Source organism: Gorilla gorilla, chromosome 11 (genome assembly GCF_029281585.2).
Source record: "Gorilla gorilla gorilla isolate KB3781 chromosome 11, NHGRI_mGorGor1-v2.1_pri, whole genome shotgun sequence".
NCBI classification, from domain to species: Eukaryota; Metazoa; Chordata; class Mammalia; order Primates; family Hominidae; genus Gorilla; species Gorilla gorilla.
In genome coordinates this window covers 74182597-74208395 of record NC_073235.2, presented here as the reverse complement: position 1 = coordinate 74208395, position 25799 = coordinate 74182597, and the positions used below count along the sequence as shown (strand labels likewise).

The window sequence follows — 25799 nt, the reverse complement described above, 5'->3', positions numbered from 1 at the left end:
CTGTATAATGCTCACAGTCCCCACTAAATAAAGTTAAGCATAATACATTTAGTATTACCATTTTTGTCAAATATATTTTTCACTTATGCAAGACATTATAATGTATAACCAGTTTTAGTTGCTACAATGTTTTAATACAACAAATGGTTTCTCTACCTGCCTATATAATTTATCAAGAAAAATAGTAATGAATTAATCTAGAGAAATCCTTCATTTAAAAAATATAAAGAAAGATCTTGGAATTTAAACAAGGTTATGTGTATGCAATGTAAGAAGCAGCCACAGTGAAGATCTACTTTGTACTAACCAATGAATAGCAACAAGCTTAGGCTTTGTTAAATCAAAAGTTCTATGAGATGGTCTCCAAGGAATGTTCTGTCATTTACATTATGTAAGAGCTCTGTTATCAATGACATAAAATTCCTTGTTGAGGATGTCATTTTAGTCTAAAATCAAGTAAGACTGTACCTCAAAATACAGCCAGTACTGAAAATGCACTGGACATACCTGTACATGATTACATTTATTAGGGGCATCTTCAGGCACACAGAGTACAATTCCAAGTACAAAGCTTGAGAAGTAAACTGATCAAAAATGGAAAAATGGGCCGGGCGCGGTGGCTCACACCGGTCATCCTGGCACTTTGGGAGGCCGAGGTGGGCAGATCACTTGAGGTCAGGAGTTCGAGACCAGCCTGGCCAACGCGATGAAACCCCGTCTCTACTAAAAATCAAAAAGTAGCTGGAAACCATCATTCTCAGCAAACTATCACAAGGACAAAAAACCAAACACCATGTGTTCTCACTCACAGGTGGGAATTGAATAATGAGAACACTTGGACATAGGAAGGAGAACATCACATACCGGGGCCTGTCGTGGGGTGGGGGGAGGGGGGAGGGATAGCATTAGGAGACATACCTAATGTAAATGACGAGTTAATGAGTGCAGCACACCAACATGGCACAAGTATACATATGTAACAAACCTGCACGTTGTGCACATGTACCCTAGAACTTAAAAGTATTTAAAAAAAAAAAAAGTAGCTGGGTATGGTGACACACACCTGCAATCCCAGCTACTGGGGAGACTGAGGCAGGAGAGTTGCTTGAACCCAGGAGGCAGAGATTGAAGTGAGCCGAGATCACGCCATTGCACCCCAGCCTGGACAACAGAGCAAGACTCTGACTCAAAAAAGAAAAAAAAAAAAAAAAAGAAAAAAGGAACAAGAGGGCTGGATTACCCCACTGAATAATTGTTCCTAAATTTTTGAGATAACAAATGTAATGCAGCTTCCTAATCTGCAAAGTTAGAGAGAGATTATTTCTCACGACCTTTTATATTTATTCATAAATTACCACCAGTCCCAACAGAAATTCTTGGCACTTAGAGTGATTCAAACATGTTTAGACAGCATATTTTATAATGTCTTATCTATTCCTACTCCCTGAGTGTACTAATCTTAGACCGTCTTGGCCAACTGAAGTTGCACGTACAGGTGCATGCACACATCTCACATGTCTTCATGTATTTTCCTATTATATTTCTTCTAATTGTCTTCATTCTTACATTAACATCGTGTTTGCTCAATATGAGTTCATTAGGTTTCATTCTCAGACCTGGGCACTCTTTTTAAATGTCACATATTTAAAAATGCATTATTTCACTGCCAATATCACCATCACAATATTAATTACCTCTATGAAAGCTGGATATGATTTAGTAGAATTCATCATTTTCTATTACTGTGTGTGTGTGTGTGTGTGTATATACATAAAAATGAATATACTCAGCCCTCTTGAAAATTAATGTTTCCAAGTGAGTCTGTGCTCTCAAAGGAGACAATGTACATATTAAGGTTAAAAAGATGTGGCTGGGTGCGGTGGCTCAAGCCTGCAACCCCAGCACTTTGGGAGGCTGACGTGGGTGGATCACCTGAGGTCAGGAGTTTGAGACCAGCCTGGCCAACATGGTGAAACCCTGTCTTTACTAAAAATACAAAATTAGCTGGGCGCGGTTGTGCATGCTTGTAATCCCAGTTACTTGTGAGGCTGAGGCAGGAGAATCACTTGAACATGGGAGGTGGAGGTTGCAGTGAGCCAAGATCGTGCCACTGCACTCCAGCCTGGGCAACAAGAAGGAAATGCCATCTCAAAGAAAAAAAGAAAGATGTAAGGTCACCTCACTCAAAAAGAGGATTTTTCTCTCCGCTAAACTCACAAGAAACCAATTTTGTATTCATTATCTAATAAGAACAAATACTTTAAAAAATATTAACTATTTGTTTTTGTGTTTTACAATTTATCATTAAAAAAAACTATGCTTCACACTAAACATAGGTTAGCACACTACCCTTAGGGCTTTTCAATAAAGTCAACAGTATCTTTAAATTAATGATGTAATCACTACAATGTAAATTCTATGAAAGCAAGGACCATGAATGTTTTATCTTCTGTGGTAAACCATAGTATTTAATAAAGTTGGTAACTTAATGAATATTTGTTCTATACATGAATAAATATTTTTCTTACCATTATTACTCCCTGTATTAATTTACAATATTCTAAAAGGTCTCTAATAATCTCTGGGTTGTCCATAAAACTCATGGGGACATGTTTTAATTCACATTAATTTAAAAAACTTAAGTGTCAAAGTACTTTTGAAAGCAAACTTGCTGACAATTAATTAAAATAATCTACTATTCAAAATCAGGAACAATGAGTCATAATGTACACAGTATAGTATCTACATAAAAATAATGTATAATATCAAATAAAGATATTTAATAAATATAATAATTTTTAATCTTGGGAAATATTTTTACTATGGTAATGTTGTAGAAGGGAAAAAAAAACGCTTTCACTTAAAAATGCCAGTTGATTATTAATTATCTAAAGGAATAGTGGCTGGGTGCAGTGGCTCATGCCTATAATCCCAGCACTTTCGGAGGCCAAGGTGGGTGGATCACTTGAGTCTGGGAATTCGAGTCCAGCCTGGGCAACATGGCAAAACCCTGTCTCTACAAAAAATACAAAAATTAGCCAGGCATGGTGGCGCGTGCCTGCAGTCCCAGCTACTCGGGAGGCTGATGTGGGAGGATCGTTTGAGCCCAGGAGGCAGAGGTTGCAGTGAGCCAAGATTGCGCCACTGCCCTCTGGTCTGGGTGACAGAGACCCTGTCTGCAAAAAAAATAAAAAATAAAGGAATAATGACATTTGTATAAAAATATAGAAGCACAAAATATGAAAAAAAAATTTAACCCTATAAAAATGAATTTACACTAGACAAATTGTCTTTATTCTGTAATACATACTGTTTTATAAGGTAATAACATTATTTCTAAAAAGAAAATTTTGATTTTTCTTAAATGAAAGAGTTATGTCATTTACCTCCAAAGATAGTATAGCTTAGATTTGCGATTTTGGTTCTATTTGGAAAGCACTTCTCAAATTCAAGCTGGCAAGCTTTATGTGCCTTTTAATTGTTAATGATAACCTGATTATTCAAGAGCTGATTGAAGTATTGAGTTTACAGATCATCCAGCCACCTTGCTTTTTTTTTCTTGCCCTGTCTTTTAGATATTTATTACTGGTTTGTAACTTCAACTACAGGGACTCAGGCATAAAAAGCTTAAAACTTCTAACAGCTTATGTCTTATTAAAAGGTGTGTTAAGAGATTTTCTTGGTGAGGACATACAACTTCCTGGCCCAAAATAAGCATTCTTAATCAGCTGTGGATTTTGACTACCTATGTTTAATTTCATTTCAGAAGTCAAAAAGTACATTTAATACTCACTATTTTGTGTGTGTGTGTGTGTGTGTGTGTGTGTGACAAAGAGGAATAAGTAGTAATACTTTTCCCAATATGATCTTTGAAAGAAAGCTGAAATCTTACTGAACTTTTGAAAAGCAAGTCCCAACATGTATGCAGGATCCTAAAACAAACACGAAATGTAATTTTACAAGGAAGATGCAAGTTCAGGAATGCTTGACAGTAAACATTCTCAATGTTGTCCTTAGCAGTTATTCCTTACTCTTGACATTTTATGCATTATTATTCTCTATCTTAATTAGCAGAACTAATGACTTAATAGAACAGAATTGAGCTGTTTAACAGAATTGTTTACATTTTCAATTACTGAATGGGGAATCAAGCACAAGAGACAGGTTTTACACTATTTACACCCAAAACATTCACGTAATAACCAACAAAAAGTTTAAACTGAAAAATCTAAATGCATTAATATCTCTATTTTTAATATAAAATAATTAGCATAAAACCAGTTGACTATTTAGTACTAAGTTAATTAAATGTGACAGTTAAAATATTATTAAAAAAAAACAAAAAAACCTTTTTTTTTTCTCCCAATGTCCAACAGAGAATTTCTATGCCATTTTAGATTTTAAAATGTTAGGACTAACTCGACACAACTATTTAGAGTCCCTTTAAAGTATCAACAGTATTTGGGCACTGAATGCATTCTATCATTAAAACATTAAAAGGAAAATTACTGTACCTAGATCCCACGGCGCCATCTCCAGAGTCTTGGCTTCCAGCTTCACTTGGAGTGCTCACAGATTTGGAGGATGGAGACATAGGAGGAGGGACTAAATAGTGAAATAGACAGGTATCCGCTGTTACTACACGGAGAGGTTGCTCAGCTTATGACGTTTCAAAAATAATTTAATGAAGTAATTAACAAAAAAGAAAAAAAAGATGGCAAACCAAAAATCAAAAATATATGAATGAAAATGAACAGCAGAAAGAAAGGGGAAAAGACAAAAAGTTAACAATGCATGCTGAAGATTCATGCAATTTTTCTGGCAAAATGCATTTGAGCTTTATAATTTTTTTAAAAAGGCAAGATTATGGAAGGATGCATCTTCATCTCATCCATCACCAAATGTGGCCACTAATTTTCAAAGGAGAGCATTCCTTCTCCCCTTTGTAACTTTTCACTTTTAATATCACCAGATTATAAATATTATTTACAATTGCTGCCAAAATTCAACTCTGAAATATGTTTCATTAAGTTATTTAATCTCTGGTTTCTCAAGATTTATTTTAAAATATTAACTTTTGTCTAATAATTTTTTCTTTCAAAAAGTAATGTTTAAAATGATTTCACTGCCTCACCCCCAAAAAAAGATATCAATTTAGAGAAATGACTGCAGCTAAAGGAATGGCTCCTTTAAAATGTTCATTAGTTTCCAGCAATTTGGGTGAAAAATGCAAACAGGCAATAAAACAGCATGCCTTCTAGACATTATGCATAACATAAAGTGATGCATGCAAATAAACAAGGCAAGACTTATGGGAACTTCCTTACCCCAGTATTCAGAAAAAACTGAAGTGTACAGACAAAGATACAGACACCCAAAATATTCTTAATCCCTTCTTATAGAAAAATACACATTTTTCATAGTATATAAAATAAACAGCAAGTGCTTTCCCCTAGATCCTCAACTTTTAACATTATATAACAACAGCTGAACGTGCACATTTCATGCTATGACATTTGTAAAACTTTTTGATTACCGTTGCAGGGAGTATAGGAGGATCATCACTGCCATCTTCTGGTTAAATTTTATCATAAATGTCCCCAATCCCAAGTATCTTTTCAAAATAATTTTTCAGTGTATGATATTAAGTGACTAATACAGTTTATGTTGAGCTGAAAGCCCTTCTTTTAACAGTCTACTGAAAAGAAGGCAAGTTCCTAGTTATATAGGAACTAAAGAAATGAGTATTTAATTAAAAGTCTGTGTTTTTTAGGATAGTCACATTCATTGAACCTTAAAATTATGTCTAAATGTTTATACACGCTGCAGTAAAAACAGTGGGCTTGGTAATCTATCAAAATGTATAATATATTATGATGGCTCACATCTTAAACATAAGTATAAAACTGATCATCCTTATTTTTTCAATGGTAAATTCTAATTGACACCAATAAGATTATAAGAAAAAAAAATCACAACTAGAATATTTCTTTCCTAAGATACAGTGGCTAACTGCTTAAATTTCAAAGGACTATAAAAACATCATCAATGTTTCTAATATTGTGATTAAATGTGTCAGAAACAACTATAAGACCAGATAGCTTCCTATAGTTTACATGTAGGTGGCACTGTGCTAGGTGCTGTATGTATAATTCAAAGTAGCTAAAAATGATTTTCATCTAAAGTAGAAGAATATTAATGTCCCTTAATTTATCTTAGGTTACATTTCTTCATTTTTTGTCCATCTTTCACTGTGAGGCTTCCCCTAGTCTAAGTCCCAACTGATATAGGAATAGAGTAATACTTAACAGTTGTTTGCCTACTGTGCTGTAAACACAAATAAATGTTTATTAAATTATAGTGAGGCACCATCAAGATTTTTAAAGAAGAAATGTTGTATGCTTTAAATTACATACCTAATTTCATACTCAGAAAAACAATTTTTCCAAGTGTACATATCAGAGGTTGGAGGAAAATTAGTAAAATTCCCATCAATCTATCTGTGATGAACTACAGAATTCTTTTTCAGTTTAACATACTTTTCCCCCTTTCTGATGATTTCAAGTATCAATGACTCCACTGAACAAGTTCAACAGTATTTTACTTGGTTAAAGACTACATTTTTAAAAAATGTTAATCAAAATTCTTTACAGAAACAGGCTAAATACTAATTATACAGATAAATAGATACATTAACAGCCAGTTCTGAAATAAAAGTTTCAGAAATAAAAAATAAATCAAAAGGGTGATGCTACCATATTATCACAGTTTCTTAGCCAAAGCCAAAATAAATCACAGTGACTTCACATTTGTAATTATATAAATATCTCCATCCCAGAACTATCTTCTTTCTCCCAAATATAGTTTCAAGCCAAATGATGGAAAAGACTCTATAAAGGACTCTTAGCTATTATCTGAGCCACAGCTACATTTTGCAATAATAAATAATGTATACCACAGAAGGGACAATCCTAGAAAAAAATTACTATCATTACAAAAGGAGGAATATTAATTTTTAAAAAGGGGAATGATAGTGTTATTTGGTGACTGCTACATTTTAACCCAATTAATCTAGAAAAATCAAAGAATACTAGAATTATGCAAGAAGGCAAATACCACTATATTCCCAGACTTCAATAAACCCCTGAGAACAAATGAATGCATGCATTCGGGAGGCAAAAACAAAACAGAAACACTAATCAACTCATAGGTTCTCAAATGTAAGAAAAGACTCACTTCTGGAATTCATTTTTAAAGACAGTTTGTAAGTCTAATCAGCCTTGCAAATAATATAAACCATTACTAATTAATTTTTGCCAAGTATCTGAGATATGATCTGCTTAGTAAGAAGAGTGATTCAATCAGATTACCTTTACTCCACAGTTCTGCATATAAACAGCCTAAAACAGGCTTTAAATGGTATAAAATATAGGAATTAATATAAACATAGGTGAATATGCTAATGAATTTCAGCTTCTTAGAAGTTTAGAGCACAGATACCTATTCTCTTCTTTGACAACTGTCGCAGAAGAAAAAAAAAAAGCAAAAAAAAAAGCTAAACCACGGCAGTCACTGATCATGTAGGTAATGTGAGAAAGACTGTACCTCTTTAACTATCCAGGACAAAAAGGCAATCAAGAAAGCCTTTCCTACCAGCTTAGACCTTGGCCTTCCAAGGATATAAAATTAACACTGCTGGCTTCTGGCCTGTGAAGAAACAACTAGAATATTTTTAGATCACAAAGGACCTGGGAATGCACCTAGATTTAGAATTAGCATTAAGTCTGGGTCAACCACTCAGAACTACACAGAAGTCTCAAGGGCAAAGGATGGCACATAGCTGAATTATTTTTCAAGTAGAAGAAAGCCTCTGGCAAGAAGGGGTTTTTATCAGGAAGAAAGACCTGGAAAAGGTAGAAAGCTAAGGAAGGTGAATGCAGGGAATGGGAGTGTTGGTAGAAGACTGTGAAATGGAAGGAGTGAGCCTTTGGGATGCGTGGAACCCAAAGTTGTGAAGTCTCTTCTAAGGTCATCAATGATACCCAGTACTCAAACACAGCCCACGTTACAATAATGCCCCCTTCTGGACACAAGTGTTCTTAGCCCGGAATATTAAAATTTAAATAACTACCTATTTTTCATACCTTACTTTTTTTTTGACCTTCTGAGATGTTACTTTAAACCTTAACTCTCTGAAATATTAATTTCTCCCTTCCCCTTGCTCCTTCTCTTCATAATGAGGTTTAAATATCCTCTACTAATCTCTCGTAAGAGTTTCATTTCCTTTATTCTCCTTGTCAATGTGATTAAGAGCATTACATTAAAAAAAAAGAAATTAATAAGTGAAAATAACATTTTAGCTCGGGTGTGATGTGTCATGCCTATAATCTCAGCACTTTGGGGGACTGAGGCAAAAGGATTCCTTGATCCTAGAAATTTGAGACAAGCCTGGCCAGCATAACAAGACTCTATCTCTACAAAAAATCAGCTGGGCATGGTGGCACATGGTTGTAGTCCCAGCTACTCAGGAGGCTGAGGCGGGAGGATTGTTTGAGCCCAGGAGGTCAAGGCTGCAGTGAGCCATGGTTGCACCACTGTATTCCAGCCTGGGTAACAGAGTGAGGCCCTGTCTCAAAAAATAATTAAACAATACGATTTAGTTGTTGTCCTAAAGCAGAATGGCTTTAATTCACCCTTACCAGGCGGTAAGACATATGACCTAGTAATAATGGAACAAAAATTTAGGTGTCTAGCCTGTGATGGCACCAGAGGTAAAAATGTAAGTAATATATTCTCCTTGCTCTCAAGAATCTCTAACAAAAAGTCATCAAGTTACCAACTAATTAAGAATCTACCAGTAGGCAGGGACAGTGACTCATGCCTGTAATCCCAGCATCTTGGAAGGTCAAGGCAGGAGGATTGCTTAAAGCCAGGAGTTTGATACCAGCCTGCACACCCAGCCTGTAGAGATGGGTGAGTCCCCATCTCTACAAAAACAAAAAAATTAGATGGCTACGGTAGTGTGAACCTGTAGTCCAAGCTACTTGGGAGGCTGGGGTGAAAGCACTGCTTGAGCCTGGAGGTAGAAGCTGCAGTTTGTGCCACCGTACTCCAACCTGAACAACAGAGTGAGACTGTTTAAAAAAAAAAAAAAACTACCAGCAAAGAAAAGTTATGAGAGGTTTGATTAGCTGTATCTCTTTCTTCTTTAAACAAATTGTTTTTAGTAGGAAAAAAAAATCCACTTTAGGAAAACAATAGATTGATTTTTTAAAATAAACCCAGTGTTTTTATACTTCTGTGCTTTAAAAATATTTAATAAATACTCAAGGAGTACATTCTACATTGAAAAGAAAAACAAGTATCCATCCTAAGTCATGATACAAAATAGATTTTTTACTGTGGTTTACTGTCAAAAAAGGTTTGAAAGCCATGCCCTTCATCTGTATCCTGTATTTTTCAGGCCAAATTACAAATAAATACTGGACTTGTAGGCATATGTTTTAAGGATTATGAAATGCACTTAGCCTAATTTTCTAACGGTAATGAGATCTTCAGAAGGCCTTTAACCCTTCACAGGTTCCATTATAATGGTAAATCTGCCAACAAGAAAGGGAAACATCATTTAGAAATAAGAACCTCAAAGAAAGGAAAAGATGTGGATCTAACCTGGAAACTTAAATTCTGAAATCTAAATACAGTGTTAACCTTTTCTGGGAAGGAACAGCCAACCCTTTGTTCATAGCTATTTGGAGAAACTGGTAATTCAACTGTTAATCAGCTCATGCTGCTTTGATAAACACAATCTTACATGCCTACACATTATTGAAAATTTCAGATAGATATCATAAGCTAAATAAAGCAATGACATTTGGCTTGTTTTTCAAAGCATATTTATTTACTGCTCCCTACAATGTTCTATCTTGACCAGAATTGAGTCTCCACTCTTAATTACTGACAGCTAAAAACTCTGAAGTCAAATAGTTCACAATAGATAAGTAATATTTAATCAAGAGGAAGATACTATTCCACCCCACTGAGAAAAACCTTTGTTGAAAATTATGCCAGATAGTATACTCTGTAAGAAAAATTTTATTAATAATCTATTTATAAAATGACTGGAGATAAAATATGCTACCTTCCCCACTGTCTTATAACTAATCCAAATATTCAACAAAGTTTAAATCATATATAAAATGTTCTTCAAAACCTTTCTATAGCCAATCATGTTCACTAGGGACATTTTTATTTTAAAAAGTAGCTACTTAACTAAATTATCTCTCCATGGCTTAATCTAGTAATAACATTAAACTAACAGTATGAAGTTTAATGGTACCTTTCCTCCTTCTCCCTTTCTCTCTCATATCTACACTCACAAACAAACAAAAAAAAAGTTGGCATAAAGAAAAACAGCAAGGGGTTGGGCACAGTGGCTCACGCCTGTAATCCCAGCACTTTGGGAGGACCAGGTGGGCGGATCACTTGAGGTCAGGAGTTCGAGACTAGCCCGGCCAACATGGTGAAACCCCGTCTCTACCAAAAATACAAAAATTAGCTGGGCTTGGTGGCAGATGTCTGTAATCCCAGCTACTCAGGTGGCTGAGGCAGGGGAATTGCTTGAACCTAGGAGGTGGAGATCGTGCCACTGCACTCCAGCCCGGGAGAGAGAGCAAGACTCCGTCTCCAAAAAAAAAGAAAAATAGCAGGGGAATGATCTCTTTTAAAGTTTATAGTCTAAACATGCCCACTCAAGATGAATATAAAAATACAATACTAATACTACAATATTTACCCCAGCAAAAAGCTTGTTTTTGAGTTCTAATCCATTAAGATAAAATCAGTTTGTTATTGGCTACAAGTGGTTTATCAAGACATATTTTTTATTTTAACCAACTTTTCTCAGAGTCAACTCTCAAAAATCAGAGTCACCTAAGACAGGCTATAAAACTAGGATAATTGGCCGGGCACAGTGGCTCACACCTGTAATCCCAGCACTTTGGGAGGCTGAGTCGGGCGGATCACGAGGTCAGGAGATTGAGACCATCCTGGCTAACACGGTGAAACCCCATCTCCACTAAAAATACAAAAAATTAGCCGGGCGTGGTGGCGGGCGCCTGTAGTCCCAGCTACTTTGGATGCTGAGGCAGGAGAATGGTGGGAACCCAGGGGGTGAAGCTTGCAGTGAGCCAAGATCACGCACTGTACTCCAGCCTGGGCGACACAGCAAGACTCTGTCTCAAAAAAACAAAAAACAAAAAACAAAAAAACTAGGATAATTGAAAGCTGGTTATAGTTACGATTAAACAAGCCAGTCTTTAGTCTCTACAGTAGTTTGGTTTAGTGACCCATCTAAGACACTATCCTGCTTAAAACTCTATTAAAATGCCTTTCATCACTTATAAGGCTACGATTTTTTTAAATGTTGAAATCTCTCAGAAAATCCCTCAAAAATTTGTGACTTTGATTTATGGGTAAATTCTCTGTGAATGTGGGCTGGACTTAGTGTTTCTCTTCCAATGGACAGAATGTGGCAGAGGTGATGCTTTGTGACTTCCAAATCTAAGTCATAAAAAGGACAGTTTTCTTCTGACTCTCTTTTTCTCTTGGATTGCTCACTCTGGGAGAACCCAGCTAACACGCTACAAGGATACTCAAGTAGATCCGTGGAGTGGCCCACGAGGATGGGAACTCAGCTGTCCCACTAGCAACCAACACCAACTTGCCAGCCATGTGAATGAACCACCATGAAAGCAAGTCCTCAAGCCTCAGTCAAGACTTCAGATCACTAAAGCTCTAACTGAAATCTTGACTTTGACCCAATGAGAGAACCTGAGCCAGGACCACCTAGCTAAGCTGCTACCAAATTCTTGACCAGCAGAAACTATAAGAGATAATAAATGTTTATTGTTTTGGGGAGAAAAAAACAGACATAAGAAGAAATAGAAAATCTGAAGAGACTATAACCATTAAAAAAATTTGAGCAGTTAGGGAGGCCAAGGCGGGAGGATCACTTGAGGCCAGGAGCTTGAAACCAGCCTGGGTAACACAGCGAGACCCCATCTATACATAAACAATTTTTTTAAACTAGCCAGGCATAGTGATACCTGCCTGTAGTCCCAGCTACTTAGGAGGCTGAGGCAGGAGGACTTGAGCCCAGGAGATTGAAGCTACAGTGAGCTGAGATCACACCACTGCACTCCAGTCTCGGCCACAGACTGAGACCCTGTCTCTAAACTGCACCCCCGCCCGTCGCCACACACACAAACACACACACACACACACACACACACACTCCAAAATGATGAATAACCCCTGCTCTCTACTCTCTGTAGAAAAAAGTCATAATCAAGGCAGTTTTAAAATGGAAATCTAACGAGCTTTTAAGAAACAGGCATCTTTTATAAATTATTCCACAAAATAGCAAAAGCAAAAACTGACCAATTTATTTTAAAACCATAACCATGATGACCAATGAACATGGACAGTATAAGAAAATCAAAGGCAAATTTCATTCATTAGTACATATACAAAAAACCCTCAATAAAATATTAGCTAATCTTTTCTTTTTCTTTTTTTTTTGAGACAGAGTCTCACCCTGTTGCCCAGGCTGGAGTGCAATGGTGTGATCTCGGCTCACTGCAACCTCTGCCTCTCGAGTTCAAGCGATTCTCCTGCCTCACCCTCCAGAGTAGCTGGGATTACAGGCGCCTGCCACCATGCCCAGCTAATTTTTGTATTTTTAGTAGAGACGGGGTTTCACCATTTTGGCCAGGCTGGTCTCGAACTCCTGACCTCATGATCCGCCTGCCTCGGCCTCCCAAAGTACTGGGATTACAGGCGTGAGCCATCACGCCCAGCCTAGCTAATCTATTTTTAAAATACATGCAGGCCAGGAGTGGTGGCTCACACCAGTAATCCTAACACTATGGGAGGCTGAGGTGGGTGGATTGCTTGAGCTCAGGAGTTCAAGAGCAGCCTAGGCAACATGGCGAGACCCTGTTTCTTTTCTTTTCTTTTCTTTTGAGACAGAGTCTCGCTCTGTCACTCAGGCTGGAGTGCAGTGGCGCCATCTCGGCTCACTGCAAGCTCCGCCTCCCGGGTTGACGCCATTCTCCTGTCTCAGCCTCCCAAGTAGCTAGGACCACAGGCGCCCACCACCACGCTCGGCTAATTTTTTGTATTTTTAGTAGAGATGGGGTTTCACCATGTTAGCCAGGATGGTCTCGATCTCCTGACCTCGTGATCCGCCCACCTCAGCCTCCCAAAGTGCTGGGATTACAGGTGTGAGCCACCGTGCCTGGCCTGTGAGACCCTGTTTCTACTAAAAATTTAAAAATTAGCTGGGTGTGGTGGTAGCACATGCCTGTAGTCCCAGCTACCCGGGTGGTTGAAGTGGGAGAACTGCTTAAGCCTGGGAGGCAGAGGTTGCAGGGAGCCAAAATCGCACCACTGCATTCCAAAATGGGTGACAAAGTGAAACCCTGTCTCAAAAAATAAAAAAAAGAGATAAAATACATGCAAAAACTCACCTGCCATGCCTAGAGGTGACTATGAGTAATTACAGCAAAAAAGTAAACATGTCTCCTGCTTTTCTAACATTTAGGGTAACCAAAACCCCTAGTTATTGAGAGAAAGCTCCCCTTTACAGAAGAGCTTTAGCCAATAAATGCAGAAAGAATGGCAGAATTACAAAAACAATGCTGCAATTCCTAATTAAATAACTTAGATGAGGATCATCGATGAGTATTAACACCATCAGATAAAAGGCTGATAAAGAAATGAATAGTCACATAGTGCCCAAGTATCACCCTCAGATATTACCTATTAGTCACAAGGGGCTAATTATGATGGAGAGATCAGGTTATCACAATTGTAACCCAATAATCAAGCTTAGCATTGCTCAATAGCCAGAGATTTGCTACTAATATGATACAATATGAAGGACACAACATCACTTATGAGATTTTCTTGCCAAAAAAGTTCAGCCTAAAGTGAATCAAGCTTCTTTTCTTTTCTTTTCTTGAGATAGGGTCTTGCTGTGTTGCTCAGGCTAGAGTTCAGTAGTGCAATCATGGCCAGCACCTCGACCTTGCAAACTCAATTGATCCTCCCACCTCAACCTCCACAGTAGCTAGGACTATAGGTGCCTGCTATCATGCCTGGCTAATTTTGTTTTTCTTTTTTTTTTTTTTGTAGAGACAGGGTCTTGCCATGTTGCCCACACTGGTCTTGAACTCCTGGGCTCAAGCGATCCACCTACCTCAGCCTCCCAAATATCTTTCTTCCTTCTTCCTTTCTCTCTCATATCCCAAAGTAATGGGATGACAGGTGTGAACCACCACGCACAGTTCGAATTAGATCAAAATTGAGCTTTTAAATCTAACTTCCAGTTTAAAGGAAATATAAGGGATAAAAGCTAAATGTGAGAATGCCATCAGACAAACCCAGGAGGGGAGACAGTCTACAAACCAATTGGCCCACCCTCTTCAACAAGTAGATATCATGAGGCAAAAAGTAGTATGTGTGTGGAGAATATTCTAGATTTTTAAAAATTAGGAAGGGTGTAATGGCTCATGCCTGTAATCCCAGCACCTTGGGAGGCCAAGGCAGGAGGATCGCTTGAGCCCAGGAGTTCAAAGCCAGCCCTGGCAACATAGTGAGACCCCATCTCTACAAAAAGAAAAAAAAAAAAAAAAAATTAGTTGGGCATGGTGGTGTGCACCTATGCTCCCAGCTACTTGGGAGGCTGAGGTGAGAGGATCACTTGAGCCTGGGAGGTTGAGGCTATAACAAGCCATGGTTGCACCACTGCATTCCAGCCTAGGTGACAGAGCAAGACCTTGTCTCAAAAATAATAACAATAATTAAAAAAAATAAAAACATATAGCAATGCAATGTATATATGGTACAGCAACACTTTGGAGGGAAACAAACTAAATTTCCTGAGGAAAGAAAAATGTTTGTGAACCTAGGACCATTTTGTAAAAGGAACAAAGGGGGTGATTTTCTGTATCAGAAATTAGAATATAATACAAAGGTGCAGTAATTAAAACTGGGTTGTGTAGAACCAAACAAATAGATTCATAGTGAAAATAGAGAGCCCAGAAATGCCCATAAATATATGGGAATTTACTGTATGACAAAGTTGGCATCGGACTTCAGTGGTGGAAAAGATAGACTAACAAACGGCACTGAGAAAATTAGCTAACTATATAGAGAAAAATTAGGTTGGATCCCTACCTCATACTATTTTAAAAAATATAACCCAAATATCTACATGTGAAGGGTAAAACTATAAAATTAATAGGAAAAACACAGAAGAATATATTTGCATCCACAATGTAGGAAACGATTTCTTTTTAAAAAAGACCAAAAGCACACAAAAAAGGGTTATACAGGTTGAGTATCCCTTACCCAAAATGTATGGGACCAAAGGTGATAGATTATTTTGGATTTCTGACTATTTGCATTATACCTAGCAGTTCAGTATCCTAACTTAAAAATCTGAAATCTGAAATTCTCTAATCAGTATTTCTTTTGAGTGTCATGTTGGTGCTTAAAGTGTTTCAGATTTTGGGGCATTTTGAATGCTGAATTTTTGGATTAGGAATACTTAGCCTGTAATTGCTAGATTTGATCATATCAAAATGAAGGATTTGATCATATCAAAATAGAGGATTCTGTTCAATGAAGAATATTATAAACAGTTAACAGATTAGAAGGGTTTTTAAAAAGACTAAAACAGACAAAAGTCCTCCCTAAAATATACAAAATACACAAAGAATGCCTATACATCAGAAGATAAAGAACCTCAATCATAGTAAATAGGGAGAAGGATATGAATATGCAATTCGCAGAAGGGAAAACTTGAATGGTTAAAAGATATAAAGAGGTGGTCAACCTCACTGTAATCAGATAAATGTATATTAAAACATTTTGGTGTACCACTTTATACTCATCAAGTTAGCAAAAATTAGAAAGCTGGATAATATCCAGTCATGATGTGAATATGGTAAAGCAGTTACTTTTTCATGCACTGGTAGTGGGCGCGTAAACTTTGTAGCCATTCTGGAGAGTGACACGCAGAACCTAATTAAGCTAAGTCTTATATACAATAACATAGCAAGTAAATTCTTAGGCATACACCCCAGAGAAAGTATTCCACAGTCCTCAAGGGAAAAAACACATATTTTTTGCAGTGTTGCTTATGATAGTAAAGCAAAGAGACAAAAGGAAACTGAGTGCACAGCACTGGGGGAATGGATAAGTAAAATGTGGTACATAATAGGATATTATATATTAGAAATAAATTACTAAATACATATATAGCAACATGGAATAAACAAAAGACATACAGCACTATGCCATTTATATATATAAAGTATATATACACAGAGATATGTGAAACCTTGAAAAACAGAGGATAATCTGAAGGATGTATGTTAAAAATTCAAAAGTGGGCCGGGCATGGTGGCTAACACCTGTAATCCAAGCACTTTGGGAGGCCAAAGAAGGCGGATCACGAGGTCAGGAGTTCGAGACCAGCCTGGCCAACATGGTGAAAGCCCGTCTCTACTAAAGATACAAAAAATTAGTCAGGTGTGGTGGCATGTGCCTGTAATCCCAGCTACTTGGGAGGCTGAGGCAGGAGAATCGCTTAAACTCGGGAGGTGGAGGTTGCAGTGAGCTGAGATCACGTGATTGCACTACAGCCTGGGCGACAGGGCAAGACTCTGTCTCAAAAAAAAAACCAAAAAACAAACAAACAAACAAAAACTGCAAAAGTGGGCACTTAATGCATTAGTGGGAATGAGAATGGAATTAGCGATGAGAAATGAGGGACACATACACAAACCCTAAAGAATGGTCTTTCAAGAATTAATGATGGAGATGGGCCATTGATACAGCTTGGACATCCCCTCCAAATCTCTTGTTGAGATGTAATCCCCAGTGTTGGAAGTGGGGCCTAGTGGGAGATGTTTGGGTCATGGAGGCAGATCCCTCACGGTTTTGTTTAAAACTGTGTGGCACCTCCCCCCACCTCTTGCTCTTGCTCACTGCATGAGACATGCTGACGCCCCTTTGCCTTCTGCCATGATTAGAAGCTTCCTGAGGCCTTGCCAAAATAAGCCAGCAACATACTTCCTGTAAAGCTTGCAGAGCCATGAGCCAATTAAACCTCTTTTCTTTTTTTTTGAGACGGAGTTTCACTCCTATTGCCCAGGCTGGAGTGCAATGGCCAGATCTCAGCTCACCACAACCTCTGCCTCCCAGGTTCAAGCAATTCTCCTGCCTCAGCCTCCTGAGTAGCTGGGATTACAGGCATGCGCCACCACGCCCACCTAATTTTGTATTTTTAGTAGAGACGGGGTTTCTCTGTGTTGGTCAGGCTAGTCTTGAACTCCCGACCTCAGGTGATCCACCCACCTCGGCCTCCCAAAGTGCTGGGATTACAGGCGTGAGCCACCCCACCCAGCCACCTCTTTTCAAGTTACCCAGCCTATTTCTTTATAGCAACACAAAGAACTAACCCAGCCATAAATTAAGAAATATGAACACTTTAGGGGTGGGCGGATCATGAGGTCAGGAGTTCGAGACCAGCTTGGCCAATATGGTGAAACCCTGTCTCTACTAAAAGTACAAAAATTAGCTGGCGTGGTGGCACAAGCCTGTAGTCCCAGCTACTCAGGAAGCTGAGGCAGAAGAATCGCTTGAACCCGGGAGGTGGAGGTTGCAGTGAGTCAAGATTGTGCCACTGCACTCCAGCCTGGGAGAGTGAGTGAGACTCAGTCTCAAAAAAAAAAAGAAGGAAGAAATATGAACACGTGAGTTCAGTGAAACTAAAGTCTTAAGAAGAACACAAAAGAAAAAAAATCCTATAGGAGAAAAACAAAAGCCAAAGCACAGAAAAAAAAGGTAATTCAAACAAAGGCTAACAAGCAACTTGGTTTAGTTACAAGAAATTAAGTGTTCTGATTCATTTACTTTTAAAATTGCATGTTCAACATAAGCTTATTGAATAAATACATAAAATTAATATACTTCAGTCTTCAAATTCTACAAGAAAAGGAAAATGAGCTGAAAGAAATAACAATGAAGCTGACCATGAGAGTAGCCAGCCTTTTCACCTTGAAACCTTTTAGAAATATCAGCTCTAAGGACAGTTATGTTGCAGTTTCACAACAAGCATAGAGCATTTACAATCTCCAGTATTTGTCCCCTGGACTAGATAAAATTAGCCCACCAACTAGCCCTAAAATGTTAGGTCTCTAAAGGATAAAGGCCATGTTAAACTAAAATACTATGTAATAGCACCCAGCACAGAACTATTTTAAGTAAGCATTTGTTCCTGATATGTAACTAGATTGTCCCGTGTACCTCTACTATTTCAGCTTTTTTGGTCTAGTACAGTTATCAAAATGAATAACCCAGAAAAATAATAAGATTAAGTCAAATCACTGTGAAAATAAGCCACAAAATTATCTCCCTTATTAGCATTAACAGCAGAAGGCTATAAGCTTATCCTTCCACTCCTGTACCTTTGAATACTAATATATTTTGCATTCTAACAATATAAGTCTGATTGTATCTCTCTCTAATCACCAGAAAGGAATATAGAGTTCAGATCAGGAATCCTAGTTATCTTTGAGCTTAACACAGTATGGCACATAAAACTTGCTTAACCAATGTTTGTTGAAATAAATTACTGATTTAATAAGAGAAGTCAATTGGTAGTTCAGTATATGTTAATAATTACTCTTGCAGCTCTTTTGAACAAATAAAATAACCATGTACTAGCATATCTGAAAAAAAAGACAATTCCAAATAAAAGATTAATAATTTTAGAGACACAAGGAAAATATGTAAAATATATCAAGTCAATCCACTCAGCTATGTCTGAGCTGAACAGAATCTATGCCTATCTCTTATAAATGGATATATTCTTAACCTTACCAATGGGGGATTCTGGAGTTAGCCCCATGCTTTGAAGCAATGCTTCAGCTTCTCTTCTTTTTTTTTCAAGATCTGATTCTTCTTGCACAGGAGCAACAGCTTCCTTCTTCTGATCTGTCTAAAATGTTTAGGTTAAAAACTTATGTTTACATATAGTATGAAAAATTTGTTTGCAAAATGTTTTAAATAATATGCTAACACTGTATACTTTTAAGGCATGAACTTAGTTTTGAGTACAGGTTAAGTTCTTTTTATAGTCATTAAATGAAAATCATTCTCAATAGAGTTCTAGTAAATAACCTTCAAATGATATGTACTAAACTGCTCTATCTTCATATGTAATCAAGGAGTTTCCGCAAAAATTTTCCTAACAGACAAATTCAAGAAGTACAGTCAACTTCAAATTATCTACAGTATGAAATTGCTGTCTATGGTCAGGAATAATAGATAACTTCCCCCAAGTGGCACAAAAGGTTAGATACAATATCACATACAATGAAAAAATTAAAGTGTAATTACTTAAGAGGTAACAAATTTTAAGTAAATGACAATATGATTTGTTGAAAAAGAGTATCACAAACTTCTGTATAAAGTCTTCATTTTATTTGGGATTGTGTTTTGTAAAATTAAACTCACTTTTGCACAGCACAAAACATTTTGTTATGAAAATTTTGTCAGCTTTTATCTCAGCTATTTATCGTTTTAGCACAATCTGCTGGTTAAACTAGATAAACCTCAATACTCTCAGATCATCCAAGACTTCTCAAGTAAAATGTAAGCTTTCCAAGGAAAAGTTTTTTTTATGTAAATCTCAAATCCCTATGCCACCTAGACAACTATTACTCAGACATTGTCTGGAGTGAATTTTGTTATCCATAATATTCTATGCCATTTTGACTTAAAAGTCATCAGAAAAATTAATCAAAATAACAAAACAGGTTGTAATATCAAGCTGATGCTTCACTGTTGACAAAAATATATTAATAGACTCACAGTTTAATACCATTGTATTATCTCTTATAACATTTTTATAAACTTTGTTTTTTCCCATTGGTCTGTGTGACTCAATAGTTTTACAAGCTTTAAATTAGGTATAAATCATGCAATAGATATCCCTTAGAAGCCATTTTTGCCAGTTATGGCCATCATTAGAAAACAAAAATGAAATTTGCTCTCAGCACAGAAATGTTTAGGGCTATAAATATTATTTTGGAATAGCTCTGCCAACCTGAATCATGCTTCTACCAGTCAGCTTTTAATCTAATAGCTAATGTAAAGCTCCAATCCTCTTATAATGTATCACAGAAAGGTTCAGAATAAACTAGCAAATTCTTCAATTACAGGCCTTTACAGCATCATAGTAATGCTGCACATAAATTGTATCTTCAACTTTTCTACTACTTATTTTTCTCTTAGTTCCCAAGAGATTTCTGGCAGTCTTGGCTATTATTTAGGCTACCACATATAAAAACTTGGTCCTAAAGACACACAAGAAAAACTACCTTACACTAGGTATTTAAAACATATCTGTAGTAAAAGTACACAGATATGTCTAAAGAGTTTCCATAGGGATAAAAGTATATTTCAATGCAGGAACAAGTAAAATGTCTCCAGCTCAGGGCCAATGTACATTTGCTGTATATAATGTGATGCATATTTTTGATACAAAAAATCAAAAGAAGTACCTGGTCCACCTTTATGGTACCATCAAACCTACTACTCAGTAAAAATATTTCAATGACTAACTCATAAGAGATAAGAACAAATCCCTTAGTCAATTAAATCATCTATTATGTATATTTTATTTGCCATTAATATTATCCATTCTGACAAATTAGCAGTTCAGACTAGCAAAATATTCAGATAAATTCAAAGTCCAAACTAAGTTATGATATATATACACCATATTTATGAGTTATTATAATATAGACATCTTGGCTGAGTGTGGTGGCTCGTGCCTGTAATCCCAACACTTTGGGAAGCCTAGGCAGGAGGACTGTTTTGAGTTCAGGAGTTCGAGACCAGCCTGGGTAACATGGCAAAACCTCGTCTCTACAAAAAAATACAAAAATTAGCCTAGCATAGTGACATGTGCCTGTAGTCCCCGCTACTCCAGAGGCTGAAGTGGAAGGATCACCTGAGTCAGGGGAGGTTGAGGCTGCAGTGAGTTGTGCTCAAACCACTGCACTCCAGTCCAAGTGACACAGTGAGACCCAGTCTCAAAAAAAAAACAAAAAAAACACACAAAACAAAAAAAAAATACAGATGCGCCTTACTTTATAATAAATATATTCCTAGGAGACTAAATATGTAAATTGAACTTTAATAAATCAAATTTTAGAAATGCATCAATCTATATGAAATTGTTTTTAAAAATCATATTTTATCAGTTTTGTCATTTTCACATATCTTGCTTCTTTAAAGTAAGATTCACTTACAGTGCTATGTCTGCAGTCAGAACTGCTAGATTTTTAACTATCCTGAAATTATTAGGTTTGTGCAAAAGCAATCACAGTTTTTGCCATTACTTTTAACCACGATTACTTTTGCACCAACCTATATGTAAATATATAAATATGTGAAATAAAACCCAATTACTTTATGTTGTTTATTTAAGAAAAAAATCAAACATACTTCTTTTTTTTTCCTTTCTTCTTCTTTTCTCTTCTTTTCCTCTCTGATTTGGGCCAGTCGCTGCTTCTTACGTTCCAACTCAGCCTTTAATTCACTTTTGTCTGACATGTTTGTGACCTTAGAAACATATAATCATTATGTTAGTAAAAGCAGCACAGCTGAAAAAACTAGTGTTCCAAGAAGAGAACTGTCCCGAAAGGCCATATAGTTCAATGCTATCTCAAAAAAGCACAAAAACCTTACTTTTAAAATAATGGGGCTGGGCAGTAGCTTACTTTGGGAGCCTAAAGTGGGAGAACTGCTTCAGGCCATGAGTTTGAGACCAGCCTGGGCAACAAAGCAAGATCCCATCTCTACAAAAAAAAAAAAAAAAAAAAAAGGCAAGAAAAATAAAAAATTAGGCAGCATGGTGGCATGTGCCTGTAGTCCCAATTACTTGGAAGGATTGCTGGAGCCCAGGAAGTCAAGGCTGCAGTGAGCCGTGATCATGCCACTGCACTCCAGCTTGGGCAACAGAGCGTCTCTAAAAAATAAACTTTTAAAAGATAAAATAAAGGAAGCATATATATTATTACTAAGACTTAAAAATTGTATAAACAAATATATATAACAAATATTACCTAGAGCTGAGCATAGTAGCTAGCCCATAGTAAGCACTTTAATGTTCGCATACACAAACTGAACACAATGTCTCAAAGTTTTTGATGACAATATATTAGGTACCCAAGATAAAGGTCAAAACTGGCTCTTAAAACAGAGGACATGGTTTGGCATTTAGAAGCTCTTAAGCTATATGACACAGATCAAAACTATTACCAATTCTATTGCATTCACAGAAACTTGATAAAAAACAATAGGTCAAACTGAACTTTCCTGTAAGTTCTAAAAGTGCTGTAGTAATACTAAAGCAAAACGCAGGAGTTACCATCATTAGCTATCAAATCAAATGACTGTATTTCTCCACAATAACACCTTACCTATACCTCTGATGGCACTTTTAGTACAATTATTTGTGGACATACCTGAAATGTTCCCTATTAGATTGTAATGTACTTGAAATCAGGGACTGTTTTTTAGTTATTTTTGTTGCCTTCACAACATCCAGCAGAATAACCTTAACATTACAATTGACACTGGCTAATGAATAATGGATACGGTAGACAAAATTACAATCATGAGCTTCAAAAACCAATTCCATAAACACTACTTCAGCTTGAGTTTTAGGAAGAAATAATGAATTAGGATTTTTTTTTTTTTAAGTAGCCTAGCAGCTGAGCATAAGGCAGGAGCCAGGAACTCGTTACCTTCTCCACATGATTGACTTATTGCCTAATGATCAATCTCTTTCAATGTCTCTGTACAAGTGAAGTATTAAATGCTTTAGATCAAGAAAACTAGGAGAATAACCTCTGGAAAACTGTATTTCCAGAGGTTAGGGGAAATCTCTTAAAAAGCACAATTGTTAAATCTGAACAAAGGTAAGTCAGTCAAGAGGAGAAATTCACCTACTAAGAAGTGGATAAAGGAAATTTCAGCTACTAAACTCTATTAAGACTGGCAAGCGAATTGATGATTTTCAAGCATACGAAAAGGATGAAAAGTTGACATGGCAGACCTGAAATATATACACAATATCTTCCAAGATTTGTTTGAACAAACTAAAAGCAAGAGACCGTGTTTCTTATTCCACCCTTTCTACACCTCTAAACAGCTCCATACAAATGGCTGGTGAAAAGAACTTCCATACGTAACTGTATGCTACGCTAGGCACATTATATTTTGTTCAACGTCAACTGTAAAATAGATATACCAACACTAATTGATATTAAAATAAGCGCATTTTTAAAGCCCAACAACAAAGTCTTGACCAGCTGAACTATAGCTGACCAATCCTCTCATCCTCACAGAAGCCAGAGCTTTCCTCCATGACCGACATGTTCACGTTCTTAAAACTCAAGAGAAGAGAAAGTCTCTAGAGTTTTGTGCTAGAACCTCCGTGTTCGGGGGCTTTCCATCACACATAAGGTGAGGGGAGACACTATCAAGGCAAGTAGAGATGGCCTTAATTTGTAAAATGGGGCAAGGCGAAAACGAATCACTTTCTCCCCTGGAGTCACGGCCAAGAGGGCGCGGTCCACGGCAGGGCGTCCAGAAGAAGCCAGTGGGCGCCGGACAAGCCTCAAGGCTCCCCAGGCCGCCTCTGGAGGGTCGAGAAGGGAAAGGAGTGGACTCCTCTCGCCGGGCCGCAATGAGTCACCGCACCCAGGTCTCCCCGCCTTTCCTCCCCAAAGCCGGGCCGGGCGGGGATGTCAGCAGGAACTGCCAAGCCGCCCTTCGAGTTGCGACGTGCAACACAGGCAGGGAGGCCTTGAGGGACGAACAGTCAACCCACCTGTCAGGTGACTGGATGGGGAAGAGTCCTCCCGCCTGCAACTTCCCGGTAACGTCCCTCGCCTAAGCCCCCAACACCAACTGTAGCCACCACCAGCTCCGCGGCTTTCCAAAGCACACAAAGAGGGATGGGCGGCGGCTGCTACGGCGAGAGTTTAGGGACAAATAGCATCACCAGAACGAGGTCGCTCCCAGAAATAAAAGGTGGGGCCCTGCTGCGAGGAATTGTAGCCCCTCCGTAACTTACCTGTCGTAAAGCAGAAGCCGGTAGATAAAACAAAGAACCCACTCAACCCAGGGGCCTTAAGTATTTCCGCTTTGCCAAAAACTGGAAAACTACGCCTAATATTCTCAGGCCAGGAATCCAACTTCCGCCCTCGCCTTACAAACTGACACGATCAAGAAGAACTACAAACCCCGGCAACAAGGAAAACCTGCGTGCGACGAGCAGTGCATTCTGGGAATTGTGGTCGCTGGGCGTCGCAAGGTGTGCTGGGACATGTAGTGTGTCCCCTCCTTTAGGTTTCCCACTCCAAGGCCTTCTTCCGTCGAGAAGCTTCTGTATAAAGTATTCTCGTCTGTTGATCCGTGCCCACAGTGTAGTATGTGTTATAGTGTAAGATCTTTGACCCCAATATTGGCGGAATTTTAAGAAGGGCTATTTTCCAATGGTGAACCTGTGAATCACGCTGCTGCACATTTGGTGAAGACGTGAAGTAGACTGTTTAGGATGTAAAACATTATACATACATATATATGTATATGTACATACATATGTAAGTTTTAGGGAAAAAATGTCTTATATAGGCTTCATGTGGCATCTTAGGCAAAATCTAAATAAAAATATGTCAACTGACATAGCAAATAATTCTGTAGTATTTTGTTGCAGTGTGGTAGCATTTTGGTTTTCTCTCAAACAATTTTAGGAAATAAAGCATTTTGTATTATTAGACTCTCAAACCAAGCTAGAACGTTTTCCACAGTTAGATTTTTAACATACAAAGAAAACAAAAGTTACTGGAACATGAATTTACCTGCAATGTATGCATTGACACACCTTTTTAAAGTTTAAATAATTTAAAGCATTATTTGGCAGGAGTTAAAGCTAACACCAAGGTAATATCTTTCCTATGTTCTAGAAAACTGATTGTTCTAGAAGTTCTAGATATTGCCCAAGTCTAGAATGAACCTTTATGATTCAAATTCCAAGTCCTTGGGCTTGTGGTCTTTTCCTTATCTTTCTCTGCCTTACCTGTGGTCTTTTGTGTAGAAAAAAATATTCTAAAAATAAATTTGAGAAAGAAAAATCCTTGGCTTTCCACAGCTTTTCCCAATAACCTAACATTCAAAGAGCTTTATAGCTAAGTTTTTTTTACTTCTTTCCTAATAGTTTTCATTTATTAATCTGAAAAAAAATTATTATTGATTGCCTACCATGTGCCAGCAATGGTGATGGGTGTTGTGTTAACAGCTAAAATGGACCAGGCACAGTGGCTCACACCTGTAATCCCAGCACTTTGGGAGGCCGAGGCGGGCAGATCACCTGAGCTCAGGACTTAGAGACCAGCCTGGGCAACATGGTGAAACCCCATCTCTACAAAAAATAGAAAAATTAGCAGGGTGTGTGGCATGTGCCTGTAGTCCCAGCTACTCACGAGGCTGAGGCAGGAGGATGGCTTGCGCCCAGGAGGCGGAGGTTATAGTGAGCTGAGACTGCACAATTGCATTCCAGCCTGGGAGACAGAGCAAGACCCTGCCTCAAAAAAAAAAAAAAAAAAGAAAAAGAAAAAGAAACAAAAAAAACAAAAAACAAAAAAATG

At 37.6% G+C, this 25799-nt stretch overlaps 1 protein-coding gene across 29 annotated transcripts in view; it reads right to left on the bottom strand.

Annotated features, from left to right (window-relative positions):
- The window catches only part of DYNC1I2 (dynein cytoplasmic 1 intermediate chain 2), a 60994-nt gene extending 36481 nt beyond the window's left edge, over positions 1-24513 (bottom strand). For 6 of the 29 annotated variants that reach the window (XM_063694989.1, XM_063694992.1, XM_019022226.4 and 3 more), the window contains exons 1-4: positions 23981-24107; positions 21589-21705; positions 18955-19072; positions 4515-4659 (exon numbers count right to left, since the gene is read on the bottom strand). In XM_063694989.1, the coding sequence (XP_063551059.1) occupies positions 4515-4659; positions 18955-19072; positions 21589-21696 (371 nt within the window). In that variant the 5' untranslated portion in view covers positions 21697-21705; positions 23981-24107. Of the gene's footprint in view, positions 1-4514; positions 4660-5327; positions 5346-18954; positions 19073-21588; positions 21706-23493; positions 23611-23980; positions 24198-24226 lie in introns of those variants that run through there. The other 23 variants (XM_063694995.1, XM_019022230.4, XM_019022237.3 and 20 more) reach the window with 14 other exon arrangements.
- Between the last annotated feature and the right edge of the window lie 1286 nt (positions 24514-25799).